General features: G+C 42.3%; 12 protein-coding genes across 12 annotated transcripts; 3 read left to right on the top strand and 9 right to left on the bottom strand.

The window, feature by feature from the left end:
* Positions 1–4: 4 nt before the first annotated feature.
* Positions 5–3,040, bottom strand: FA14DRAFT_171288 (uncharacterized protein; the record flags this gene model as incomplete). The annotated part of the gene is made up of 1 exon (XM_025500323.1): positions 5–3,040. Exon 1 carries the CDS (start codon positions 2,987–2,989, stop codon positions 5–7), a length of 2,985 nt encoding a protein of 994 aa, XP_025354809.1. The 5' UTR covers positions 2,990–3,040.
* A 640-nt stretch (positions 3,041–3,680) lies between these two features.
* Positions 3,681–4,664, bottom strand: FA14DRAFT_109206 (acid protease; the record flags this gene model as incomplete). The annotated part of the gene is made up of 1 exon (XM_025495870.1): positions 3,681–4,664. A coding segment is annotated over one exon (984 nt), but the record flags the coding sequence as incomplete, so codon positions are not given.
* Positions 4,665–5,821: 1,157 nt separating this feature from the next.
* On the bottom strand, positions 5,822–6,341 carry FA14DRAFT_160084 (uncharacterized protein). The gene has a single exon (XM_025498522.1). The coding sequence runs from the start codon at positions 6,186–6,188 to the stop codon at positions 5,952–5,954; it is 237 nt and encodes a 78-aa protein (XP_025354807.1). The 5' UTR covers positions 6,189–6,341; the 3' UTR covers positions 5,822–5,951.
* Positions 6,342–7,687: 1,346 nt separating this feature from the next.
* Positions 7,688–9,070, top strand: FA14DRAFT_167210 (uncharacterized protein; the record flags this gene model as incomplete). The annotated part of the gene is made up of 3 exons (XM_025500072.1): positions 7,688–7,700; positions 8,128–8,188; positions 8,269–9,070. The coding sequence occupies 3 exons, from the start codon at positions 7,688–7,690 to the stop codon at positions 9,068–9,070; spliced, it is 876 nt and encodes a 291-aa protein (XP_025354806.1).
* Positions 9,071–9,132: 62 nt separating this feature from the next.
* Positions 9,133–10,827, bottom strand: FA14DRAFT_31052 (uncharacterized protein). Its single transcript, XM_025502164.1, has 2 exons — positions 9,806–10,827; positions 9,133–9,709 (listed from the first exon to the last, which is right to left on the bottom strand). Exons 1-2 carry the CDS (start codon positions 10,488–10,490, stop codon positions 9,195–9,197), a joined length of 1,200 nt encoding a protein of 399 aa, XP_025354805.1. The 5' UTR covers positions 10,491–10,827; the 3' UTR covers positions 9,133–9,194.
* A 101-nt stretch (positions 10,828–10,928) lies between these two features.
* Positions 10,929–12,727, bottom strand: FA14DRAFT_160083 (galactose mutarotase-like protein). Its single transcript, XM_025498521.1, has one exon. It carries the CDS (start codon positions 12,662–12,664, stop codon positions 10,979–10,981), a length of 1,686 nt encoding a protein of 561 aa, XP_025354804.1. The 5' UTR covers positions 12,665–12,727; the 3' UTR covers positions 10,929–10,978.
* Positions 12,728–13,192: 465 nt separating this feature from the next.
* On the bottom strand, positions 13,193–15,533 carry FA14DRAFT_167208 (glutamate decarboxylase). Its single transcript, XM_025500071.1, has one exon. It carries the CDS (start codon positions 15,035–15,037, stop codon positions 13,343–13,345), a length of 1,695 nt encoding a protein of 564 aa, XP_025354803.1. The 5' UTR covers positions 15,038–15,533; the 3' UTR covers positions 13,193–13,342.
* A 133-nt stretch (positions 15,534–15,666) lies between these two features.
* Positions 15,667–17,582, bottom strand: FA14DRAFT_167207 (uncharacterized protein; the record flags this gene model as incomplete). The annotated part of the gene is made up of 2 exons (XM_025500070.1): positions 17,358–17,582; positions 15,667–17,333 (listed from the first exon to the last, which is right to left on the bottom strand). Exons 1-2 carry the CDS (start codon positions 17,425–17,427, stop codon positions 15,667–15,669), a joined length of 1,737 nt encoding a protein of 578 aa, XP_025354802.1. The 5' UTR covers positions 17,428–17,582.
* A 2,180-nt stretch (positions 17,583–19,762) lies between these two features.
* On the top strand, positions 19,763–21,094 carry FA14DRAFT_177904 (uncharacterized protein; the record flags this gene model as incomplete). Its single annotated transcript, XM_025500793.1, has 1 exon — positions 19,763–21,094. One exon carries the CDS (start codon positions 19,763–19,765, stop codon positions 21,092–21,094), a length of 1,332 nt encoding a protein of 443 aa, XP_025354801.1.
* Positions 21,095–21,139: 45 nt separating this feature from the next.
* Positions 21,140–22,111, bottom strand: FA14DRAFT_31021 (tRNAHis guanylyltransferase). The gene has a single exon (XM_025502163.1). The coding sequence runs from the start codon at positions 22,060–22,062 to the stop codon at positions 21,184–21,186; it is 879 nt and encodes a 292-aa protein (XP_025354800.1). The 5' UTR covers positions 22,063–22,111; the 3' UTR covers positions 21,140–21,183.
* A 217-nt stretch (positions 22,112–22,328) lies between these two features.
* FA14DRAFT_122878 (uncharacterized protein) lies at positions 22,329–23,168 on the top strand (the record flags this gene model as incomplete). The annotated part of the gene is made up of 2 exons (XM_025496539.1): positions 22,329–22,513; positions 22,580–23,168. The coding sequence occupies 2 exons, from the start codon at positions 22,329–22,331 to the stop codon at positions 23,166–23,168; spliced, it is 774 nt and encodes a 257-aa protein (XP_025354799.1).
* A 147-nt stretch (positions 23,169–23,315) lies between these two features.
* FA14DRAFT_188582 (uncharacterized protein) lies at positions 23,316–24,830 on the bottom strand (the record flags this gene model as incomplete). The annotated part of the gene is made up of 1 exon (XM_025501664.1): positions 23,316–24,830. The coding sequence occupies exon 1, from the start codon at positions 24,627–24,629 to the stop codon at positions 23,316–23,318; it is 1,314 nt and encodes a 437-aa protein (XP_025354798.1). The 5' UTR covers positions 24,630–24,830.
* Positions 24,831–24,978: the final 148 nt, after the last annotated feature.

Raw genomic sequence — 24,978 nt, 5'->3', positions numbered from 1 at the left:
CTTGTTATGCGCCTGCCAATAAATCAACTTCAAACGCTTTTTCGATATTTTCAATCATTTCAACTTCAGCATGAGCTGCGGCAAATTGACCTTCATCGTAAGTTTGCCTTGCACAGAACCAGGTACAGCATAAATATCCAATATCCATTTGCAATGGTGAATCTGATTTATCCGTTTCTTTCGTTGGATCATAGAAACAGAGCGCTGCTTCTTTTGTCGTTCTACGATTCTTTTTTGTAGGAGCAACGTTTGCTAAGCGTGCCTCCGCATAAACGTGACCATGATCTTCTTCACTTCTACCAAATAAACGCATCAATTTACCCGGTTCCTGAATGAACCACTTGAGTTGTTTCTTTTCGGGTGATTGACAGTAGAGATGTCTATAATCTTCATGAGTTCCCCAACTAGGTGAATCGGTGAACTTTTTCAAATGACCTGGAGCGCCTTGAATGATGAACTTATCAACCCTCCTAGACTTGATATCGATCACAAACATTACCGGACCATCTCTACCTGCACTAAGCCAAAGTCTACTTTTGAGTTTTGAACCGGTCTCATGTGATTGCATTAACCAATCATGTCCTTTTTTGTTCAATTTCACATCACTCGAATCAGCCATTGGATCGGCGTGCAATCGGAAAGCGACCAAAGGATTACCCTGTTCATCCATATGTGTCATATCGATAAAGTAGATCGTATTGGGCTCAGAAGCAGGAGCATGCTGAACGATGAGCTTTTTGGTAGCATTGAATGTTGATAAGGAAGGCATTGAACGTAGTTTTGGAATGATCAAAGCTTCATTTTGCAACTTATTCTCTTTTGCTGACTTTGGTCCTGATGAAAGCATGGCAAAGGATGATTTTGCATTCAAGGTTTTTGCATCTTTCATCTTTGAATCAAGAATCTTTTTCAATTTATCACGTTTGAGCTCTGCAGAATCTTCTTCTTTATCTTGATCCATCTTTGCCAACGAACGAAGAGCAGGGGATGAGCCAAACTCTTTCAACGGTTTCACGGTACGCGTTCGTGTGATGGAGAAGTTACCAATCGAAATCGTATGTTTGAGCTCTTGCGGTTCAGCAACATTTGGTCCCAAGTTATTGCGATCTAGGCCACTTGACTTAAGAGGTTCTGGTTCAATCTTCTCTTTCGAGGGACTTTGGGCGACGAACCTTTCCTCGTCTTCCTCCATGATAGCGTTGGGTAGCTCCTTTGGTTTCCTCTTTGTCTTTTTCGAGCTCTTCATTTCCACCACATCTTCTTCATCTTCTTGTGATGTATCACTTTGCTTTTGATGCACTTCCTCGGCTTCTTCAGATGTGGGAGATGTTTCATAGTGCTTCTTTGATTTTGAAGACTTTGAACGACGACTTTTACGCGCTTTTGTCTCTTCGTCTGTGTTTGTTTCCTCTTCTGTATCTGAGTGTTGCTTTTTGCTGTTGCGAGAAGAACGTGATTTCTTCTTTCTATGCTTCTTGTGTTTCTTCACAACCTCCTCCTCTTCATCGCTACTCTTGTCCTCTTCACTGTCATCATCATTATCACTACTTGACACCATCTTACGTCCCGAGTTCAAAGAATGTCTACTACCTTGACGGTCAACGGAAGGAGAGTGCGTTTTCGATGATTTGCCTTTACGTCCGCCATGATCGCTATGTCCACGTTGAGCAATCTCCCTTGCAAAACTTTCACGTTCACGTTCTTGCTCACGTTCCCATTCACGATCACGTTGGCGTTGAAGTTGTTGCAAGATGATTTCTTCCTGAACTTTATCTGCATCTTGAAATGCACTTCGATCGTACCGCGGAGAATGGAAAGTTCCTAATTGCGGCGTTGTTTGAGTCCAATCACGACCTTTTCCTTCACCACTTTGTTGATGTTCTTCAGCCAATTTAAGCTTTGCCAACGTATTCACACTGCATTTCCTACATACTTTTGGTTTAACAGGACTTTTTACCGTTTCTTCCTCTGAATCGTGGATCGCCTTGGCCGACTTTTGTTCTTCTTTCCAATGCTGACTACTTTTACGGTTCAGCATCTTTGAACTTTTGTGAGAGAGTTTCGGTTCGGGTTCTTCAATGTGTTCTTTATGTTTCTTCTTCTTTGATCGTTTTGCCTTATCTTCGTCACTTGCTTCTTCTGTTTCTGATTCATCCTCACTTTCTACTTTCTTCGATTTACGACTCAAATTGCGAACTTTTGCTTTGGTACTTTTGTGTTCTGAACTTTGTTTGCTCTTTGATCTCTTAGTGCCTTCTTCATCACTGTGCATCACTTTTTCATTGCTCTTTGTCTTTGGCACATCGATCGATAAGCCACCATCCGGCAATCCTTTTCGACTTGGCAAGCGAGCGTTTGGCTTGCTACCCGGGAAGGCATTTGCAGAATCATCACCATTGGCTTGACGTTTGTGTGATTTTGACTCTTCACCTCTTTTCTCCTTCTTTGGCAAATTCGGAAGAGGAGGAGAATTTTGACCGTTGTTAAGGGCGACAGAAGATGGTACTCTACTGACAGGATTTTGAGGAGTCTTGTTTCCTGCACTTTTTGCTTGACTGGTGGCCATAAAAGGCGTCAAGGGCTCAGGTGATAAAAGCATTTCTTTACGTGATGAATTTCTACCCATGATCAAATCATTCGGATGCGGAAGTGATTCCAAGGTTGACCAAAGTGACTTGTTGTATGCCGGTCCATTCAAAACACTATCTTTATCGTCAAATTGTGCAGGTGCAGGTGCGGGTGTTTTTGCACGAGCAGGAAGTTGACTGCTTGGAGGTGTAAGTTGATCAGGCTCAGCTTTCCTATCAATCGATCCGCATGCTCCCGTGCAACGACAATGTGCACAACAGCCACACCCACGTCCTGCGTAGGATGGAAAGTCTGCATTATTCGGCATCTTTGCGAAGATTTGTTGTTTGGTTGGTAAGGTTTGCAGATTTGATTTGAACTGTGTGAGGTGATCAGAATGAATTGATAAATGATCTGGCATGACTGTATTTATGGCTTCTCAATCTTACCAAGAAGGCCACATGATTCAAAGTTCACCCCCGACGCCTTCTGTTTCGCCCAAACAGAACAGCCTCTTCTCGTCTCCCACTTTTGTCGTCACTGTTCCTGAGTGCCCTGGAGTGGGACACAGCTCAATGACGCCAATCATGCCGTTACGTCAAAGCCATGCAAATTTCCCCATATACTGTAAATAGATCCGCTCTAAGCCTTTCACATTGATGGAGTGGCGAGAAGGAGAAAGAGAAAAAAAGAGGCGAAGAAATGGCGTGTGTGGGCGTAACAGTCTCATCATCTAAAGGCCTCTTCCGCGGTATGAACTTTCTTGTACCGAACATTATCGATCAAAGATTTAGTAGAATGAAAACTCATTCGTACGAGGAAAAGATGCATCATGATCATTGAATAAGCTTATCATGTGTACAACAGAAGAAGCATGAAAAAGCAATGAGATTCTGTAATAAACGAAAAAAGATGTGAAAACTATGCAAGCTGTGCTAAATAAATCGTTCGAGGGCTGAATAAGAAAGAAAACGTACGTTTGTAAGTGTATTTGTGTGAAGCGGTGAATGATAGGCGTTGAAACGGTTTCACAGCCCTGCTGTGTGTGTATGTGTGGGTGTCACTCTTGTTTAGAAAGAGTATTCCGTCATTCCGATCCGATTATTACCGAAATCGAAAACTGAATAGAAGTTCTTCAGGGCAGAAAGACCAAAGATAATTTGACCTGGCGTACTTGCAACAATGACCGAACCGATACATTTTGATGAATCATTTGGTGATTTACCAAAGTTTAAATCTTTTTCGCTCAATTTGAACGAACGACCGTCTGGCATTGTGAGTTTTGCATTGATGGGTTGTGAGCAAGGGTAGGTGTAGAATGTACCATCATTCGATAATTGAGAGTTTGGAACGTCTTTCCAAAATGCGGCAGCTTGTTGAGAAGGAGCAGCGATGAGAGAAGTACCGGTATCAAAGATTCCGTCCATGTTTTGAACACCAGCATTTGAGCCGGAAGCAAATTGTTTGAAACCTGTTTGCCAATAAGCAACACGTGAGACATCATAATAACTAATCTTTCCCTTGAATAAGGACTTGTTAGATCCACCAAGCATCATTTCACTTTTGCCTTGTGTTCCTGAAGCAGCACGACCGAAAGCAAAACTGATCACCTTCTTTCTCAGATGACCTTGACTTGCTAGGTTTTCAATGAAGGGTCTTTGATTGTTTGAAGTGATAGCACGGAATCCTAATCCCAAAACACCACTTGCTAAATCATCTTTCCAATCTGGACTTGTTTGATTCGCCAATCCGATTGTTTGTTTATGGATGGTGACTCCAGCTAATTCAACAGTCTCTCTTGCATACTGTCCAGAAACATCACCGATAGCATATTGCAAATCAAATTTAGGAGCGTTTGGGATGGGAGCATAACTTGAACTCTTTTTCTGTGAATATTTTCCACGGCTATTAGGACCGCAATTTGCTGCTTGACAGCTCTTGTCGACAACCCAGAGATCTGCTGAACCGGTATCAGGATCGATTGGGAATGTTTGAGGTGGTGTACCGATGGAGATATCACAAACGAATTCGATATCTTGACCGCCGGAGATGTTATCTTTCATTGGGATACCCTTTCGAGCATCTCCGGTTGGGCCTGTGTAGCGACCTTTACCTGTTCTAGCTGTTCTACTCTTCGTCTTTGATTGAACTGGACTTTCTGGATTTTCGTGACCTAGAGGTAGAATTTTTCCGACCATTGATGATAAACCGCTCAATAAATCATTTTGAACTTCATCGTCTTGTTGTGAGAATGCTGAGTCGATTTGTTTGTTTAAGATGCTTCCTTTTACCCATCTTTTTTCTAATGCATTTTCATCTTCTTCCGGTGCATCACGTCCATAACGATTGTTGACATGAGCGATAGAACGACGTAAAGCATCCATATCTGCGAATTCTGTTTCTTCACCATTTCTGTCCAATAAACGATTTCCGCCGTGTGCCCGTCTACGTAAAGGCATATGAATTACATCGCATACTACTTGACTGATCAAAAAGGCTGATAAAACGAGGATGTAGAGTTGATTGAATGAACGCATGATTGATTATTGTTGTTGAAAGTGAATGTAGTGTAATTGAATGAGTGTATGTTTATAATCCTTCTCGAAAGGATGGTTTGAATGGGGTTGAGAGAGGGAGAGAGAGAGAGAAAGAAAGAACAAACCAAAGTCTGTCTTTGTGGGGATAGTGATGATGGTGATTAGCAAGGATGTTTTGTTGATATTCCATAATAGTCAATTCTCTGTCAAGTCAAAGTTAGACTAATGAGTTGTCAGGCATGCATGCACTCGTACATTGCTAGTTTAACTTGGCAACTGCTTTACTTTTTCTTCTTCTTTTACAGCCCTGTGTTATGTACTTCAATTTATGCAATAAGCTGTATAACCAGAAATGCATCACTCTCTCTGTGTTATTCCCGCTCTTTAGGCGTAAGATTGGATCAGACCGCTCTTATGCAGATCTTCAATTCATTTTTCCCCCTTGATTTTACGGCATGAAGACGCGTAAAAAATAAATAACTCATCAGTTGTGTAAAACAGGCGACTGTATGCGTCGTATAGCGTAAAAATACATTCATTAGGCGTGATTCTATTTTTGCACCCCTTTGTTATTTGCATGCATTCCAACCATCAGCCACACAGATCAACTCTGTACGGCATCGAAGCTCACAAATGAAAAATAAACTGTGCTTATGTCATCTGACAATCAATGGATTAAAACATCCTTCAACTATCTGAATTTCCGTATGTGTACTGTACATTTAGCAACTTGGATGAAAGCAAAAACGATAAACTTTTGAATTTCAATTTCTTGGGATGAAAGATATTAATAAAAAGGCGAAACGTCCGGCGGTTCGAAATTTGAAAAACCATAATGCTGCTCCATTACTTTTTGAAGTTCGACATTTGGTGGAAATCGGCTAATGCTTTGACCTCTTCGACAAAACGTTGCAAGGTCGACATTGTTTTTTCGCTCAAATAATCTATCTCGTGAAGAAATAAAAGCTTTTTAAGCTTCATCTTTCGTTTAGCCAAAAATGAAAGAAGTGCTCTATAAAGAACAGGATTCAAAATAAATATACCCAATTCTTTCAAAGGCATTTCTTTGGTACTATCTGCCATACTTTCGTATAATTGACTAGAGTCAGGCTGTTTATGCCACAAATTTAATTTTTCAACCTTTTTGCATTTTCGAAATGATTCCTGAAGAGACAAATGGTTTTCCGTTCGTACTCCTACGGTTAAACTTTTAATCTGGCTGGTGATAAGATCTTGTAACATTGACTTCGGTGCCATTGCGGATAAAGTGACATCTTCTAGCACTGGACAGCTCATTGCATACTCCACGATATTGGCTTCATCCCTAAATTCGTTCTCGAAACCAGCATCTAAGTTAATAGAAAGCGTTTTTAAGGCGGGAAAAGTAACTTTACGTCGGGAAGAAAGCGAAGCCAGTGTTCGTGCGTCGGCTATATGGATTCGTACATCGCCTAATCGCTCTATCCGGCAGTATTCCAAAGAGTCTTTTACCGTTTCGATCAATCGCCAGACTCGCCTTTCTTCACTTAAATTCGATTTTCCGCCGTAGTTCAGTGTAAGTCGCCGAGCTTGAGATATGATTTGATGATTGATCTCCCTTGGAAATAGCATGTCGTAGCGCAATCGAATCAAATGAAGCTCTTCTAGCCTGCATTGATTGATGGGCCATTTGTTTGGGTCTCCGCACTGTCTAAGAATGACTTTGCCTACATCATAATTGTGCACATCGAGACTCGATGCTATGCGAAGTTTGGTCAAAGTGGTGAGCTTGGTGATTGCTGTGATAACCTCTATCACGATTGCAGTTACACATTGTAGTGCATGTTCACGTATTGTATTCACATTAGGGATATAGCACCTGGTATGTTCAGGACGACATTGAGGCTGTAATCCAATCACCACCCACAAGTCTGATACTTTGATTCTAGGTAAAACTAAGAACACTTTTCTCATGTCTTCTTCGGTGAGCGATACCGGACAAACGTGCAGAAACAGTCTTGTGAACTTGCCATCATTGCGTTGAGCCAACTTTACGAATCTGTTGTAATACTTGACCGGGCAAAATTTCACCATTTCATCATTAATGGTAAAGAGGGAGCCGTCTCGCCAAAGTGACTTATGCGCTCGTGCACTTTGATACCACGATTGACAAACCCTTTCAATCTTTGCTAATTCGTCCGGTTTGAAATTTTGAAAAATGTTGAAAAGGATGTCATCTGGCAGTTTAGATGCGAGAGTCATCCCGATCTCAAGAGTATAAAAACCTGTAACAAGAGTGACTATCGTTTCTTTGGATGGAGAGAAGGTTGTGGTAAGACATAGTACAGCAAACGAGCTAGACTATGGCTCTTCTCAATTTAATTAAGACAATGACGCTCAATGCGCACATCCCTTTTGTTCCTCTCGCTATTCCACAAGCCATTTCGGCGCCGTATTTGCCGATTTGAATAAGGGACAATAAGTAGATGATATGAAACTTTAATCGATCAATTGGTATTCTGAAGACATTTGAAGGAAGAGTGAATTACTAAAATATGATGGCGCTCAAAAATATTTCCTATTGACTGATGACATTGATCATCATGGTTACCCCACGTTTGGATAATTGTTTGCCTATGCAAGGCTCTCATTACCGTACTGTAACACTGCCGATGTGCCTCCTCCACCCCCCTTTTCGTGCGATTGTATGGTAAAGTTCGATTCTTTTAGGCAGAAAACTTTTGCCAATAAAAATAATAAAGTTGGGCGTACGCGCCCATACCGCGTATTTATTAGACTTTGTAAGAGGGAGTCACACACAGTCAAAGATAAGAGAGAAAAAAAATCAAGCGGCGATTTGAAATTTCTACCACAGCCAAAGGGAAGGGCGCAGCGCGTGAGTGAGATTGATCTATGAGATTCAAAAGAGGTTACTTTTTAACCACCACTCACAAAAATCACATCATGATCAACGCTGCTACTTCTGCAGCCGCTTCGGCCATCAATGGCGGAACAGGTCATCATCTACCTCCTCTTTCCACAGAATCAATTTCTTCAATGGTCGGTTGGATTTCTATTTGGGTTTGGGTGTGTGTTTATTCTCCGTGCGTGTTAATCGATTGGTAATCCTGCTCACACATCATGTTGTCCTTCTGACGCATTTATAGCTTATTCCTTCTTTCAGTCAATTACAGGAAAATTATCAACTTAAAAGTGGTGAAGGCCTTTCGATCATCTTTGTTGCAATTTGGCTTGCAGGTGATGCTCTCAATATGATCGGCGCATGGATAGAAGGACTTCTACCCACAATGATCATCTTGGCAGCATATTATTGCCTGTGTGACGTTGCTCTCATTTGGCAGTACTACTACTACCGCAAATACCACGACTACTTCCATCCTCCTCCAAGACCTGCTTCAGTCAATGCCAACCCCGCTGCAAGTGAGTCAACACCTCTCTTGAACGGAAACAGTACCACGACAGAGACTATTCGTGAAAAGCCAAGAAGTCCAACTTTGGGTGAAGAGATTGCAAAATGCTTTGCCGGATTAGCATTCACAACGATTGCTGGAGTTGTATCATGGTACATTACTGCAGTTGTTGGATGGCCAAATCAATCATCTTTTGTCGCTCTAGAACAAAAGGAATGGAGATGGGACGGACAAGCTGCAGGTTGGGCAAGTGCACTTTTGTATCTGTCTTCACGTATACCGCAAATTTTTAAGAACAGAGAGACAAAGTGTGAAGGACTTTCGTTAGCTTTGTTTGTGTTTGCCGTTGTAGGAAATTTGACTTATGTTGCAAGCATTTTGATTAAAGATATGTCAAGGGATTACGTCATAGAGAACCTATCCTGGCTCATCGGTAGTTCAGGAACGGTATTTTTGGATTTCGTTGTCTTGGGTCAATTCATCGTTTACCGCGAGGAAAGGGAACGATTGGTTCGCGAAAGAGAAGCAAACGAATCATCCATCATTACTGCATAGAGGGAAGAGCGGGATGCACACATAAAAGAAGAAGCTGTTTCTATTAGCAATTATTGTATTTTACTCAATCAAATCGTTCAAATGCATTCAAAAAAGTTCTTTTACATAAAACAAATCCGTTGTCCTACTTTCCTTTCTTTTCTTCTTCTTTATGGGCTTTTTTGGCATCATGATTATGTTGTAAAACAGTCGTATGCAAAGCCAGACCACCAGCTGCAAATGCACCCGCTGCAGCACTCACTTTACCGTAATCTTCCACCCTTCCAGCAAATTTTGCCCACTTATCATGCTTTGACATATCATGCCCTAAGAAATGCGTATCGGGTGCATATTGTTTACCGGTGACGGGGTTGACTTGTTCAACGTTTTTCCTACTCATCTTTCCATTCGCCGCAGGAGGTTTTGATTCCGGTTGTGGGGTATGTGAAGGTAAGGTTCCTTGTGTTGGCCTTCGGGAAGGTGAAGAAGCTTTTGACGCAGATCTTTGATGCGCCTTTACAATCGCTTCACTACCTGATGAAGCGGGAATGTGTGCTTTTGCTGCTTCTCGTACTGGGGAAGTTCTGCTAGCCATCCTTTCAAGTGATTTTCCTGCCGCTTTTGTACTTCGTCCAACACGTGAAGAAGCAGTAGAAACGTCTGATAAAATCGAAGAAGAAGATTGAATTAGATCCATATTTTTCGACGTCGTGGTTTTCGTCAGACAGATTATAGTACATGTACTTGTATACGCACCTGAAAGTACTTTATTCAGTCCGGCTCCTTTGAATTTGGCTCGCTTTCTGATGGGAAGTTGCATTTCTTCAGGTTCTATTGAACGCTTTTGCTTCTTAGGTGCTTCCTCTTTTGGTGGTGGAGGAGGAGCAGGTTTTGCCGGTTGAGGAGGAGATTTCTGTGCGCCATAATAATTGTTGACGATAACATGAGAATTGTAGTACTTTGGCGAACCCGGACTTTGTTGTTTCTCATTCCGTTTATCTTTATTTGCCGCTTTCGTATCATTCCGTTTATCTTTATTTGCCGCTTTCGTATCAATCGACCCCGGCTTCTTTTTTTCATCTCTTCCTGCTCCTTTGTATTTGTGCCAATCATTCAAGCGGATCGAATATGTGGACAACCCCATCGCTGCTGTTCCCATGGCCAGCGTCGCAGCTGCCGCAGAAGCGAATAAATGTCTATCCATTCCCTTCCCGCCTCGTTTTTGCAATTCTTGCTGTTCGGATTTGGGTGGGGTATAGTATGATTTCGTAAGAGAATCCGAATTCGATCCGAGTGGAAGTCCATAAACGCCTTGAAAGACGATTTGCGGTCTTTGACCCTGATTTCTTGCAATACAAGAAACATTTTCTTGAATGATCGTATGAACGAAGCAGATCAAATACACAAATTGTCGATATCTTTGTTTATTTCGAATTTTCATTTTAATCGATGACCTGCACCGATAAAGACTGCCAATTGATTTCCTTGCCGTCTGTCTTTCCTGAACTAATTCCAGCGGGATGAGTTTGACGAGACTTGATGGCCTTTCGACTATTTATCGCCTTTGAAACAAACCTAACATCAATTCGATCATTAAAGTTGTGCAGTTCTGTCACCACGTTCCCTCTCCACACGCAAGAAAGAAACGCCACTCCGCCTCATCAAATGAACATTTTATCTATTTGGCCGTACCAAATCGAGGGAGAGATGATGTCATTTGATGTGTAACATTATACGCCCCATGATTGAGTTTAACAACAAAAGGTGGCAATGACATGCGCAAATCGGATGAACTTCCTAATGGGAACGTGCTTTTTAGCGGTACAGCCCCGTACAAGAGGCGTTCCCTCTGTCCCTACTTCGGTCGGCAATGGCTGTCATCAGGTAAACAGGATTCAATTTTAATTTGGATACATAGAAGAAAAGGGCTTATTCAGCTGAAAAGGTATATTCTGCACTCCAATGATAAGGACGATCTTTGGAATAAATTTGATCTCGTTTCCATTCTGGGTTGTTGATTCCATCAATCCAATCTTCCATTTCCAAAACAACACAGCTATGGTTTTCATAAATTTTATCCAACGTTCCATCACCGCCGTGAACACGTTTACGTGGCAGAGAACCTTTTGTAGGAGAAGAAACTCCGTCACACGTATACACTTGAATTGCATCTTGATTTGTCTTGATATCAAGTCGGATTCCGGTTTCGGGAGAACTCAATGTCAAGATTGTTGAATTGCGATCATGCTCGCTCATGACGAAGCATGAATCCCATCCTTGACATCCTGTTCCACAAACTCCTTCTGTTTCATTGAATCGTTCATTGAAAGTACGTGCAGTTTGGAAGTCGTATGGCGTGTTTTTCACACTTGGAACTTCTCCAGTTGGGATCAAGATACCGTCTGTTTTGATGTATTTGTCTGCTTGTGGCATATGCAAAGTATGGTTAAGGATGGTGTTGTTCTTTCCTGTGTATCCATGCAAAGCCCAATAAACGTGATGAGATAACATGATTGGGGTTGATTTATCATCAGTAACATTTGCACCCATTCGAATGTTGAACGTTCCATTGTTGTCAAGAGAATAGGCTGCACGTGCGATCACACTTCCAGGGAATCCTTGGAATCCATCAGGATCATGTAATAAGAATGAAACTGCACTTGAGTTGACAGTTTCAATACTATGCGCTCTACGATCATAACCAATGTTACCGCCATGCAAGGTATCGATATGATTTTCGTTCAGAGGTGTATGGTATGTTGTTCCATTAATTTCAAACGTTCCATTTTTGATTCTGTTTGCATAACGACCTATTTGTGGACCAAAGTAGTTATGGATCGTATCAGTTCCATAGTTTGTCGTGTTGTCGAACCCTACCACAACATCACGCCAAGTACCGTTGCGATCTTTCACCCAAAGTTCTTGCAAAGATGCTCCATAAGGTAAGAATGTTGCACGAATACTGTCATCAGGCGAACGAATGTTGATCTTGTTGTATGGATAAATTGGTTGAAGGGCATCAGGACAATCGGTAGCATAAGATTGACTCATGAAAGCGACTTGATTACCAGGAGCAGTTCCTTCAACGCACGGGAATGAACCAACTGTGTTATTGTTTACGAAACCTGGTCGTGATGTACTATTACCTAATTGTTGAGATGAATTAGGTGAGGTTGAGTTGGGAGATGCTTCAGGACCGTTTCCCATTCCGGGTAAATTAGGCATTGATGTATTTGATGGCATTGTACCTGTAGTTGCAGAAGAACTTGCGATTGAAAGTGAAGATGGTGGTCCATTTTGCGGCAAAGCAGCCACAGCAGTGCACAATAATGCAGACAAGAGGGAGAATGAACGCATGATGGATGAGGTGTTTGATGTGATTGCAGTGAAGGTATTGCTGGTCGTCAATCTTGAACGACAATTGGAAGCAAGAGGAACGCGTTCGCCTAACAGAACAATCAAAGTCAGAAGCAAGATCAAAAATAGGACGAAATGGATGTAAGAACGAAGTTTTGTTTTTTTGGATGTGGGGATCAAGTTATATTTATAGTTTTGCTTTGATCTTGTTTGCCAAATGGGACCATATGGTAATTCCGGCGGATAATAAGTTGTCATCGTGGGGTAAACTGCAGTACATAGTGCATTGCCACAATGAACAATGATGATTGTCTGAGGATTAGCTTGGATGATGAAGAGAAGAAAAGAACAGATGATGTCAATCAAGGCAAAAGAACAGTGTCTTGTTCAAAAGGATGCGGATAAAAAGACTAAAATCCCCTAATTAAAGCACGCTAATGCACGTAAATACAAACTAGACAGCACTTTAGCCAGTCATTCCCATTTCATCCCCGGATTATTTTTTTATTGGTTTGCTTTGTTCTCCTCATTTCGTCATAAATGAAATGAGCTTGGTCAAGCTGATAATTCAGTATGATTACATTTCTTACTCATAACAGAGAGCGAAAGAACCGACATTCTCATCAAAAAAATTGATAATTTGACGAAAGTACTCTAGCAAAAAGTGCACGCTAGCGCTAAAACATCACGGAAATCTCTTAATCCCCGCAAAAAGAGATACCCGAACTGTCACTAAAAAGAGATCACCGAGATTATCTATACTTCCTTCTGAACAGAACCATATCTGTGTATAATCATATTCATTTATTTGTTGATCCGTGTATATAATCATATTCATTTATCTGTGTATATATATAATCATTTAATAACAGAAGTTAAGACCAGGAACATAGGAACAAAGGAACATAGGACATGCAGGACGCAAGGATAACCGGTTTAACATTGTTTACCGGAGTTACCTGGGTGAGCTGAAGTACCTGGAGGTGGACGGGTGGCATGTTTGTGAATGTGGTGATGTTTGTGTGTTTGATGTTTGCCTCCGCTCTTTTGTTGTTGAGCGGCATTGTTCTTGTGTTGAGAAATTGCAGTTAAACGTTCTGCAGTTGTACCTTCGGTCAAAAGATCTTCAGTGATCGATAAGATATCATGAACCAATTGATCAACCATATCTTCGCTCATATCTTCACGAACGACAACACGTAAGATTTCAATATCTTCCAATCCTTTTGGAAGGTTGTAATTTGGAACGATCCATCCCTTTGCACGCAATAAGGTTTGCATGAAGTGTTGTTGTCCCTTGAGATAAGGTGCTTTTTGATACAAATTATCATTCCAACGGAAAGAAACGACTGGCAAACCGGGCATGTACACTTCTGCATCCATTTCATCCGAAACGCCAATCGTTTTACCGATTGCAGATGTTGTACTTGCAGGACGATGGATATCAGACAAGATATCATATAATCCACTCAATTCCAATGCACGACTGAAAAGACGAGCATTCTTGAGATCTTCTTGCATGATTGCTTTATAACCTTCAAATCCTAAATTGAGGAAGTTGAAGTATTGCGCCAAAACGGGTGCTGCTGGACGAGAGAAATTCAAACCGAAACTGTATTCGACAGAACCAAGGTAGTGCAATTCAAACACAAGCTCTTTGGGGACAAAGTCTTCGTTGCGGAAAACAACCCAACCCAAACCTGCCAAAACCATACCGTATTTGTGACCAGAAGTGTTGATAGAAACGACACGGGGAAGTTGGAAGTCCCATTTCAAGTTTGGATGAGCGAAAGGTGCAACGAAACCACCTGAAGCACCATCGATGTGAATTGGAATGTCCAATCTTGTACGCTTTTGCAAGTCATCCAAAGCATTGCTCAATTCCAATGCAGGTTCATAATGACCAGTGTATGTGGAACCCAAGATGTTAAAGACACCGATCGTGTTTTCATCACACATTTCAATGGCTTTCTTGACGTCTAAGCAATAACGACTGTCTTTGCTAACGGGAACTTCGCGTGCTTCGATATCAAAGTATCGGCACAACTTTTCGATACAAACTTGACAGTTTGCACCAAAGACAAGGTTTGGTCCGGGTTCATACATTGACTTGCCGGCTTCTTTGCGTTTGTGTTGCCAGCGTTTTTTCATTGCTAAACCACCCAACATTAATGCTTCTGAGCTACCGGTTGTAGCAACACCGAATGCTGACTTGCGCTTTCCGTTTGCGTCCTTCTCGATAGGAGCATGCCATAAATCTGCCAAGATGGAAACGCATCTGCCATGTATTTGAAGAGTACTTGGGTACTCGTCTTGATCTACTAAGTTGATGTTTGCTCTTTCGTTCAACAAACGTTTGCAGTATTCAGGTACATTAACATGTACGAAACTTGCCAAGTTCAAAGTTGGGGTACCGTCCAAGCTTAATTCATGATCGATGATATGATAAGCCTCTTCTTCTGAACAGCCTTCTTTTGGGATTTGATATTTCGGTAATTTGTCAACACGATAACGACCTCCAACACGATGGTTCAATCGAGATTCATTCGAACGTTCTACCAAGCTCAAATGAGGATGATCTTCAGCAGCAGAGATTAAAGCGTCTGCGTCGATATGTTTTGAGAGTGACATGATTGGAGTGAGAGAGTGGTATGATGATTGGGATGTTTTATCTGGTAAGAGATGATGTTTATAAGAAAGAAAGATGAGAACAAGAATTGTCCCGCAAAGGAAGTAACTTTCCGTTGACACGTTTGAACATGCTTAGGCCACTTTGCTGTGTTATGCAGCCCTTCTGCCGCCGGCTGGTGCAGAGCGCTGCGCTCCACTCAACTGTGTATGCGCTTTCATTATGCAGTCCTTCTCTTCTCATGAAAAGCACGGACCTTTATTCCCGTTAATGTGGTTCAGACTGATAAAGTGGCTTGAAATGTACATACGATATACGTTGCCCTTTCTGTGCCGAATGAAATTGTAACACATTCACACCCCCCTTGTGGTAGATGCTTTTCCAACTCAGATCCACTTGAAGGAACCCTCTTTTTGTATTATCACAAATCAATTAAAGCCATTTATAGACAATTAAAGCCAGACGTACGTCACATTTGTGCCGAAATACGATGACCATGCTTGCAGCTTGCTTGCTATTCTAAAATCGTTGCTTAGGTAACAAGCTATCACACATCACAAAACAAAGATAATCGTGGTGTAGATGAAACAATTAATTATTTATCGTATAATACATGCATAAATTTGCATCTCTACTGCTTCTTGCTACCAAATCCTGGCAAGGCGAACATAAAGAACAAACGTTCAGCCGGAATACCGTCACCACGTCTGCCTTCCAAGACTCCCATCTTTACACCGCGTGTGATACCAACAACGGCTCCTGTTTGTGCATCAACGATTGGTCCTCCACTACTACCCGGAGGTGGAAAAGAGAGTATTTGAGCCTGTTGTTGTAAGGCTGGTGGATTATGAACATTATCCGGCACAAGTTTGAAATCTAGTTGTGCTAAATCATCATATGTTCCCGTCCTGGCTTCTTTTCCTTCTGAATCACGATACTCTACCAATCGTGCACGTCCCCATCTACTTCTCCCCGCATCATCACGTTCACGTTTGATTGTGTCTTTTTCACGTCCTACCGGTGGTGGTAGACAGGGTGAGATTGTTAAAGCAGATTGCAATCCATCTGATCCAACGGAGCCAGCTGTCGGTTGACTAAATTCAAATGCAGGCAAAGTAGATCCTGCATCATCTTCCCATCCCCAAAAGCTGCTCACACAGAGCTCCGCTCCAACAGCTGCGGGGTAAGGGTTGATAGGTAGTGTTCGTACCTTGACGTTGGATGGGCGTAGAGGGACACCGAAGTCTAAGTTTTCTTCCACTGCGATGGCCTGTTCGCCTAATTGCAATAAGACTAAATCTGAAGTGGGTAAACTTGAGAGCAATTCATTGATCGGAAAAACATGTCCCGTTCTGGTCACCGCTAGGGCAATAGAAGATTCATTTGTAGATCTTTCCTTTCCCTCTCCGCCTTCCTCTTTGCTGACCGGTCGTGATAGCGATCCTCTCAATGTATGTGCGCAGGATACCACCAAAGCACCCTTTCCACCACTTTCGCCTTCTCCCAATCGATCTCCGCCTTCAACAGCAAATCCGGAACAAACGCTGATACGTTCTTGACCTCTTCCTGCATCTAGTCCGGTGACATAAGCGATCAAGAGTACACCATCCTCTGCCTTTTCATTAAGTTCGTTCTCATCGCTCAATGCGCTTGTCACAAGAACTCGGCGATCCTCCTTTGGTTTGTTTTCATTGGGCAGCTCTACACTTAGAGTTCTTTCGCTGTTCTCCTTGAATGCTTGCAAGAGTGTAGGCAAAGAGGATGCATTCAAGCCACCACTTGGAGATTGCTGTTTAGCATGATGCAATGCACGTGCGGCTGCTAAGATCCGTTCGTCCAGATCATTTCTTCCATGAATTGCATCAATTGCATGCGGATGTTCTCGATCGATAGGTTCTTTCGGTCCATCCACTTCTACTTCTATACGTTGTTCTGGCTTTTGTGGCGCTTTTGGATCTTCAGGTGGCATAAATGCGTTCTCTAAATCGTGCTTTGGAATTGCTGATCCTGCTCCCCTTCTCATTGCTCCTAGAGCGGCTGCTAATCTACTGCGTGTTTGCGATCCAGCAGCTGCACTTCCTTGTACTCTATGCGAGCCATTGATTCGGTTCCCTTTCAGTAGTTCACTTAGGTCATTTGGATTATTTGGTCTTGCAGTGCCAACCATAAAGTTTGGTACAGCATCTTTTTCTCCACTTTCTCCTTCGATTGGCTTTGGAGCAGGAGGTGGTGCGATACCCAACAAAGGGTCAACGGATGATTGCTTGTTTACCGGTACTGCATAAGTACGCTTTTGTACTAGATTGCTAGTAGAAGCTATACATGAGCTGGTATGCTTTGAATTGGCCACCGATCTTGCCCTTTGAAGAGCGGTGGAACGAGCAGCGTGCATGGTAGAGGAAGCTCAAGTTTGAATGTCGATCTTGATATTGTAGTGACTGTTGAGATTCTGAATGTGGAATGTACAAGGTTGGTTGAAATAAATAGAAGTGCTATCCGTCATCTAACAACTTCGGCCACTAAACAGCTTTGACGCCTTTATGATGGCGTGAATGATTAAAGCTGTATGCATCTTTATCATCAATAAGATCAATCGGGTCCTTATGTGCGTGTGTGTAAGCATTAGACAACACTGCTCAAATGCCTCCACCTTTTACTAAGCGCGTCCATACCGGATTTATGTATGCTCTGCGCGCTAAGTGTGTTGAGATACGCCTTTAATCGTATCCATATCATATTCAATTCTGCGTGCCAAATAATACGCTAATCATCTTTCTGGATTGGAACGTTACTGTCATGATGATCGTATCAACACTACTTATGCCAAAGAACTTTCCTTCACTTATGTAGCCGGAAATGGTGTTCACACTCTACGGTGTCTTCACGGCATATCTAACGCATAGGCATAGAACATTGAACGAACTTTATTGATCGTGCGAGGAAGGTGTTATTGATTTATCGGCCTATAGACTAAGCGAAAGATTTCGGTTCACATTGGTACGCACGCATATATGCATCTGATCTTCATCCAAAGTCGCCCCTAAGATATTGTTGATGAGAATTCAGCTTTGAGGTTTTTGAATCCATCTTCATCTAACACCATCACCATCGCTCCAAGTTCACCAACCCATCCCCTATTTACTCACATTCTTTTTCACTCTTCACATTCATTTTTTCAATCACCATGAACTTCAGTCAATTCCGTCTCTTGGCTCTCTTCGTAGCCGTTGTTGCCGCGAGTCATGCCACCGCACAATCAGTAAACGATATTCCCAACCTCAACAGTCCTCAATCGATCGATGCAGCAAGCCAAGGTCTCACTAAAGATATCAACGATAATGGTTTGGAACTCAACTCAGCAGTCTTGAACTTGGGTCAATCCGTTAACAAATTCGGATATGGACCAGTTCGTGAATTTGGAACAGATGTAGGTTTGGCAGTCAAACAAAAGGCTCAACCATACGTTAATGCTGCAGAAGAACAATTAGGAAAAGTTCAATCAGCCGCAGAAGCTGTGAATGCAAAAGTGAGCGGTGGAGTTGAAGCAATCGCTTCAGTGATCAGAGATGGCGAACAAACATTCATCTCTAAAGCACAAGCTGCTTTCCCACCTGGATTAACCAACAACGCAATGTTTGCAGCTGCAACAGAAGCATTCAGTCAAGCTTTGGGTGCTACTTCCGGTTCATCTACCAGTTTCCCCGCTTCATTACGTACAGCAGCAAAAGATTACGCATCAAGAATCCAAAGTCAAAAAGGTTACAGTAAATTGTCAACTACTAACGGAAAGGCCGGTATCATCAAAGCAGTTGCTGGTTCCTTGGCTGCCGGATTCCATTTGGACACCGATAAAGCAACCGTTCCAAAGAGTGCCATGCCAAAACGTGCTAACGTGCCTTTGATTGACGGAAATGACTTTGGATCGGATGATGCTTTCAATGATGCTTTGCAATCATTCGTTGACGAAGTCAACTCAATTTACCCATCCGAACTTACACCTTCTGCACTTCTCCAAAAGTTATTGATCGCATTCCGCAAAGCAACAAACACTTCCCTACCTTCCAAGAGAGGAGACAAGAGTTCAGATGCATCTGCTAAATTGGACGCAGCAGCACAAACATTCATGAACAAATACAAATCTCGCTTTACGCCAAGTGATTTCAACAACGGATCTGATTTCTACAATACCCTTGCCAAAGATTTGGCTGATCCATCCGATGATGGTTCGGTGGAAAACAATGAAGACAACTTGAAATCTACAGGACCCGATGCAAGTGCATCCGTACCAAAGAACCCAGACGGTGGAGTTGTTGCAAGTGATGGTGTTCATACAGTTAGTGTTAAACGTCGTATGCAACATCGTCGTCGTGCTATGCTCAACTAAAGATCTTTTCTGCTTCCCACCTCTCTTTTATACCTGATCTTTTCTCCTTCCATTTGCCTTCTTTTCGTATATAATACACCCTTGCTTCTTTTGACGTGTAAAATTGATTCCTATTTGCTGCCTTTTGAGAGAGTGTGTGTGAGTGTTGAGAGTGAATGACAGTAAAGCATTCTATTCACGCGTACAGAGAGAGAGAGTCTGGGGTACACTTTGCTAGTGCATCCTGTACCACCACCACCTCGTACGCTTTGGATGTAGACATGACGGAGATGACCGCCAATTGCTCCATCCCATCTATCTTGCTCTATTTTGCAACATAACTCATCACAACCAAGCCATCAACATGATGAATGGCGTCTTACATAACAACTCAAATCAGGGAAATTCCATCTTTGCACGTTTGCCTGCCGAATTGATATATCGAATCTTGTATGAATCTGCATCAAGTTGTACGACAAAACATGCTCGAAATGTTTGTATGGTATCAAGAGGTGTTTATAATGAATGTTGGCCAACGCTTTGGCGAATTGTTGCTTTGCGAAATGCAGTTCATCTAAAAATGTTTTCGGAATTGATCTATAAATCGCCTTCTAATCACAACCTGGAACAACAACCCAACGTAGAACAATTACGCCTTCGCAAACGTCAAGATGCCATTGAATGTTTGTACCTCAACAACAACAAAGATGCAAACGGAATTCGATCTCTCAAAACGGACGAAAAGCCAGAAATGTGGATGATTAGTATCTTATTAGCAGCCAAAAATCTCAACATCTTACACGTTGAAGAATATTGGAGTATGTCATATCCATGGGAAGCACAAGAAGATAAGCCGTTGATTGCATACCCAATATTCTTATTATCTAGGTTCTTCACTGCTGTTCATGCCGCTTTTGCTTCCTCTCCCAAGTCCCAATGGGTACACAAAATGTTTGGCGAACAAGAGAGAGGAGGTGATGGCGATGATCGTAGTAGGGTGGATAGTATCCAAAATAGCGCTGCTCATATGGATATTTATGAAGCGATCCTAGACTTACAACGAACTGAAAGTCTTCGTCGTTCAACGTCACGTCTTGTCGCTCAATTACACGAAATTACACTTTCCGCTTTGGCCATGTCACCAAATCATTTGACAAGATTGGCTTCGGCTTCCAGCGGAGGAGAGAATCGGCTCCCTAACAACGATGAAGCGTTTGACAAACTTACCCATCTTCATCTTTATTTTGCCAAATTGGACAATCGAATGATCGAGGCTTTACTCAATTTACCCGCTTTGACCCATTTACGTTTAACCAGACCATTCTCTGAATTGCTGTATGATGGTACAAGGACGTTGTTGGGGTACGGCAGCGAGCCAACAATTGGTTCCACATCAAGCAGGCCACGATTACAGAAGCTAATTATTGAAGCGGGTATTTATATGGATAGGGTAACGGTAGAAAGGATGTCTAAACTTGAATCAAGTTACTTGGGTCAAAATCGACTCAAGTTCATTTGTGGAAACGACTTCCCTTCAGGACCTTATCGTGCTCCTGAAACGGAAACTGTCGTCGATCAACGTGCAGACGGAAGTAGTACGGCACATGTGATCAATTACGTCACCACAAGCGAAGAACGTGGCTTTCAGGATTTCGTTCGTCGTGCACACGGACGAGAAGGGGTTTGGTCGACGTAGAGAAGCGGTTGAAAGAATTGCTCTTCTCTTTTTTTGTATCATACATTTATGCTCTATACTGTACAATAATCTATCTAACATGGGTATATTTAGGGTTTCAAGGCTGTAAAACCTAATGAATTGGTGTCTGTTGTACGATCCTGATCTTCCCAAGGCTGCTGTTCGTTGCTTTCCAGTTGTGATACTTCCCTCTTCTGCTTGCTGCTCTCTGACCAAAAGTGTGATCCGATTATATCAACGTGCAACGTCCTTAGCCGTGCCTTGACTTTCTCTGGCTTTTTCTCCTGTGCTCCTTCTCCCTCATTCAACTTCTCCGGACGAGCATCCCAAGCCAAAGTAGTTCCTTTCCTGAACATGGCCGGCAATTTATCATAATTGACCTGAAAGCGATTATACAAGATCTCATTCTTGTCGGAAGAGACTGTTCCTTTGAGTGTTTCATGTGCTTCCCTTTCGGTTTGATTGCCTTGCAATACCAAAGCCCAAAAAGTGGTATTGTATAGATTATTGATATGCGTATCGACTTGTCGCCAGGCAAAGTAGTCTTTTACCTCTTTTTGCGATGGATAAATTACCAGCCTTCCATCGAATGAAGGAGGATACTGTAACGAACAGTCCATATATTTTGACCAATTGAAGACGTATGCTGAAGTGAAGAGAGAAACGATGTGCGTGACAAGCTTACTTGATCGTCTTTTGTACAATGTACACGATGGTCGAAGCAAGAAGCTATATTCATCACTCTCCCCAAATGCGAGTGTGATCTCAGGTCTAAGGTCGTTCATGACAAATCTTGCTGCTTCGTTCATTAACTCTAATGCTTTACCATCATTTGGTTTTGTGAAATTGTGATCGTTTGAAAAACGATGAAATCCTTTACCATCGATTCGAACTAGCATGTATGTATTTGGTAATACTGGATCTGGTAGTTCAAAATTGCGGACGTATGCATACCTGGATCCTGCCATGACGCTGGTTCTTGTTCAGATAAGGAATGATATGAAGAGACAATCGATGATGATTCTTCCGCGGCTTTTCTTTTAACTTTTTCTTTGTTCTGCAAACGCGGGGGAGAATAATTAAACACAACGACTGGAAGGTTCCCTCCCCCCCACTCATAGTACATACACAGTCATGCTTGATTGACATTTATTAATTAAAGCGAGCGGGCAATCAGGAATTCATCCTTATCTTGACATGTACATCTTACTCTCATCCCCTTCTCCTCAAAATAATGGCATACGGAACAGTACCTGCGCCTAAAAAGGCACATCCTCTCAATGCACGCTTGTATTGCATCCCTGAAAGAGCAGCAACGGCACAAGCAGCTGCAATAATCACAGTTCCATTCGAATTGGCAAGCAAAGAAGAAGAAGTTCCGACTGGATTAGAGGATCAATTGAGAAACGAATTCAATGCGTGAGTCATGTCAAAGTGCAATAGACAAAATACCCTATTGACAATCTCCTTCCTTTATTTTACCAGCGAACTGGAAAAGGGCATCACATACCCACAAAGAGGATCGATGGGCGTGACTGAATTCCGAAACTATTTCTTATCGTACGATTTGATCGTTGGTATTCTGATCGCACAAGAAGAAGCAGAGGTCCTAATCGGACATCCACTCAAACCAACAGATGACGATATAGAACTACAAGCAACAAAGTCACGACTACTAGAAGGAAGGGATTGGGAACGTGCCTATGCGTTTAGCTATTATATCAAACCGAATTACCCGGGTCGTTCTTCACATTTGTGTAATGCAGGTTTTGTCGTTCCACCTTCTCATAGAGGTTTAGGGTTGGGAGGAGTTGCAGGCAGGACATTCTTGCATTATGGTCCTTTGGCAGGTTATCGTGGAAGTGTGTTTAATCTAGTTTATGCAAACAATGAAGCTTCAGTACGTATATGGGAACGTTTAGGATTCTCACGAATCGGTCGTATACCACAAGCAGGTTTACTGAAAACAAAAGATGGCAAGAGTGAAGAATACGTTGATGCTTGGATTATTCATGGTGATTTTGCAACTTTGGGTAAACATGGTAAGTCCGCTTTACCTGCCCCAGCCGAATAGACACAAGAAGGGACTTTTGTACTATCTGGAATATATCCCATTACACGTTTATATAAAGAAAGAGATATGAATGATTGGAAAGGTGTATCTCGAAAGTTATCTACTTGATGCAAGTATTTCGGTAAAGTATGAAAAAGTTAGCCAACTTCACATACGGTACACAGTGGAAATATTATTGGAAAAGACATTGTCCAAAGCAGCTTGACTGACACCAATGTCCTGTAAAGTTGACAAGACAGCCTCGAACCATTGTTCAGGCTCAGAAAGCGAAGCTAAATCATCTTCTTTACCGCCGTTGACATGTTGAGCGGCAGCTTGGGTGGTAGCACTGCCAGCGGCAAGGTATGATGTCCAAATGAGACGCTCTTCTCCAAATGCTTCCAGAGCAGGTTCCAGGAAAACACGCAAACGGTTTCGTAATTCATCACGTCGATCGCTTGAAGTGGTTGTAGTTGCTGCTTCGGTCGCATTGATTGCTCTTGTAGCCACATCCGTTGCCGCTCGAATTGCTCCGCCTGCCAAATCTGTTCCAGGAACAGGAATACCACTTGCAACTTGATCGACCGGACGTGTGATATTTGTCAAACCGGCAGGTAAAACACTTGGCAAAGGTAAAGGGGAGACCTTCAAATAAACCCGAGGATGTAAGGCTAATCGACTGATAAAGTCTGACCATGCTTCTGTATCTTTACTGCGTGACAATTGAGAGCTGTTTTGGTTCAAAGGAGGTGAAGCCAACCCATCAAAGATGATTCGAACGCCATTCTTGTTCACTTCGTCTTCCTTTCCGGCTTTTTTGGCAGCTGCAACTTCTTGATCCCATGCTTTTCCCAAAAGTTTCTCTACTGCCTCACGTACTTCTTCGCTTGGAAGAATGGCCAATTCCAGTGTCAAGCTGCGTTCGCTGGCAACTTCAAACAATTCCAGCCATTTCTGTTCATTATCGCCTTGAACGTCTGAAGGGGAACGAATACTTGGAAGAGCGAAGCAGACTTGAGCGAATTGAGGTGGAGTGTCTGGAGGAGGTAACTTCTTAGCATCGATAGCACCAGGGATAGGATGAATCAAAGTGACTGGAATGTTTCCGGGAGATTCAAAAGCGACTTTGAAAGAGTCTAAAGCTGTATCAGCTTTATCGTTTGGTTGCATTTCATAAGCAACTCCTCCTAATTTTGTTGATTTCTTGTCTTTTCCGAATCCTTCATTTTTGAATGATAACGTTAATTCATTCAAAGCTGGAATTCCTGCGCTTCCTCCGATCACCAAACGAACTTTTTCTGGACGACCATTTCGTGCTGCTGAAGAGTCTATTGCATTTGCATTTTGAAGAGCCTGTTCTGACAATTTCAAGTTTTGTGGTTTGGGTGCCATGTTTGGAGGAGGAGGAAGAGATGATGGTGATAGGAAGAGGTGGAGAGGCTGATTGACTTGATTATATGCATGGATCGATTTGACATGCATTCGAATGAAGCAGCTGTGTTTTGTTTTTGGTTATGAATTCCAATTCGATTCGGCGCGCCAATTGCGCCGCCCAGAGATTTCTTCTGACGTTGTGTGTGCCTTTGTAGGCGGCGTTTAATCTTTCACACTCTTTTGTCACTTCGCTCGCTATCTCGATTTGACTGTGTATGTTTGTTGTTTCCCTTTCTTCTCTCCACACACACACACACATACACAACACACACTTTCTCTCTCTCTTATTATCGTGTTTGTGGGGTTTTTACTTCTAGTCGCGCACTTTATCTACACTTTTAGCGTGTGATTGACGTCAGTGTGGCTCCACTCAAGACTGAAACTGACAAATAGACGC

The sequence above is a fragment of the Meira miltonrushii genome (assembly GCF_003144205.1).
Source record: "Meira miltonrushii strain MCA 3882 unplaced genomic scaffold FA14scaffold_2, whole genome shotgun sequence".
NCBI lineage: Eukaryota > Fungi > Basidiomycota > Exobasidiomycetes > Exobasidiales > Brachybasidiaceae > Meira > Meira miltonrushii.
Note: the sequence above shows the minus strand (reverse complement) of the source record. Positions and strands in the feature narration are given on the sequence as shown.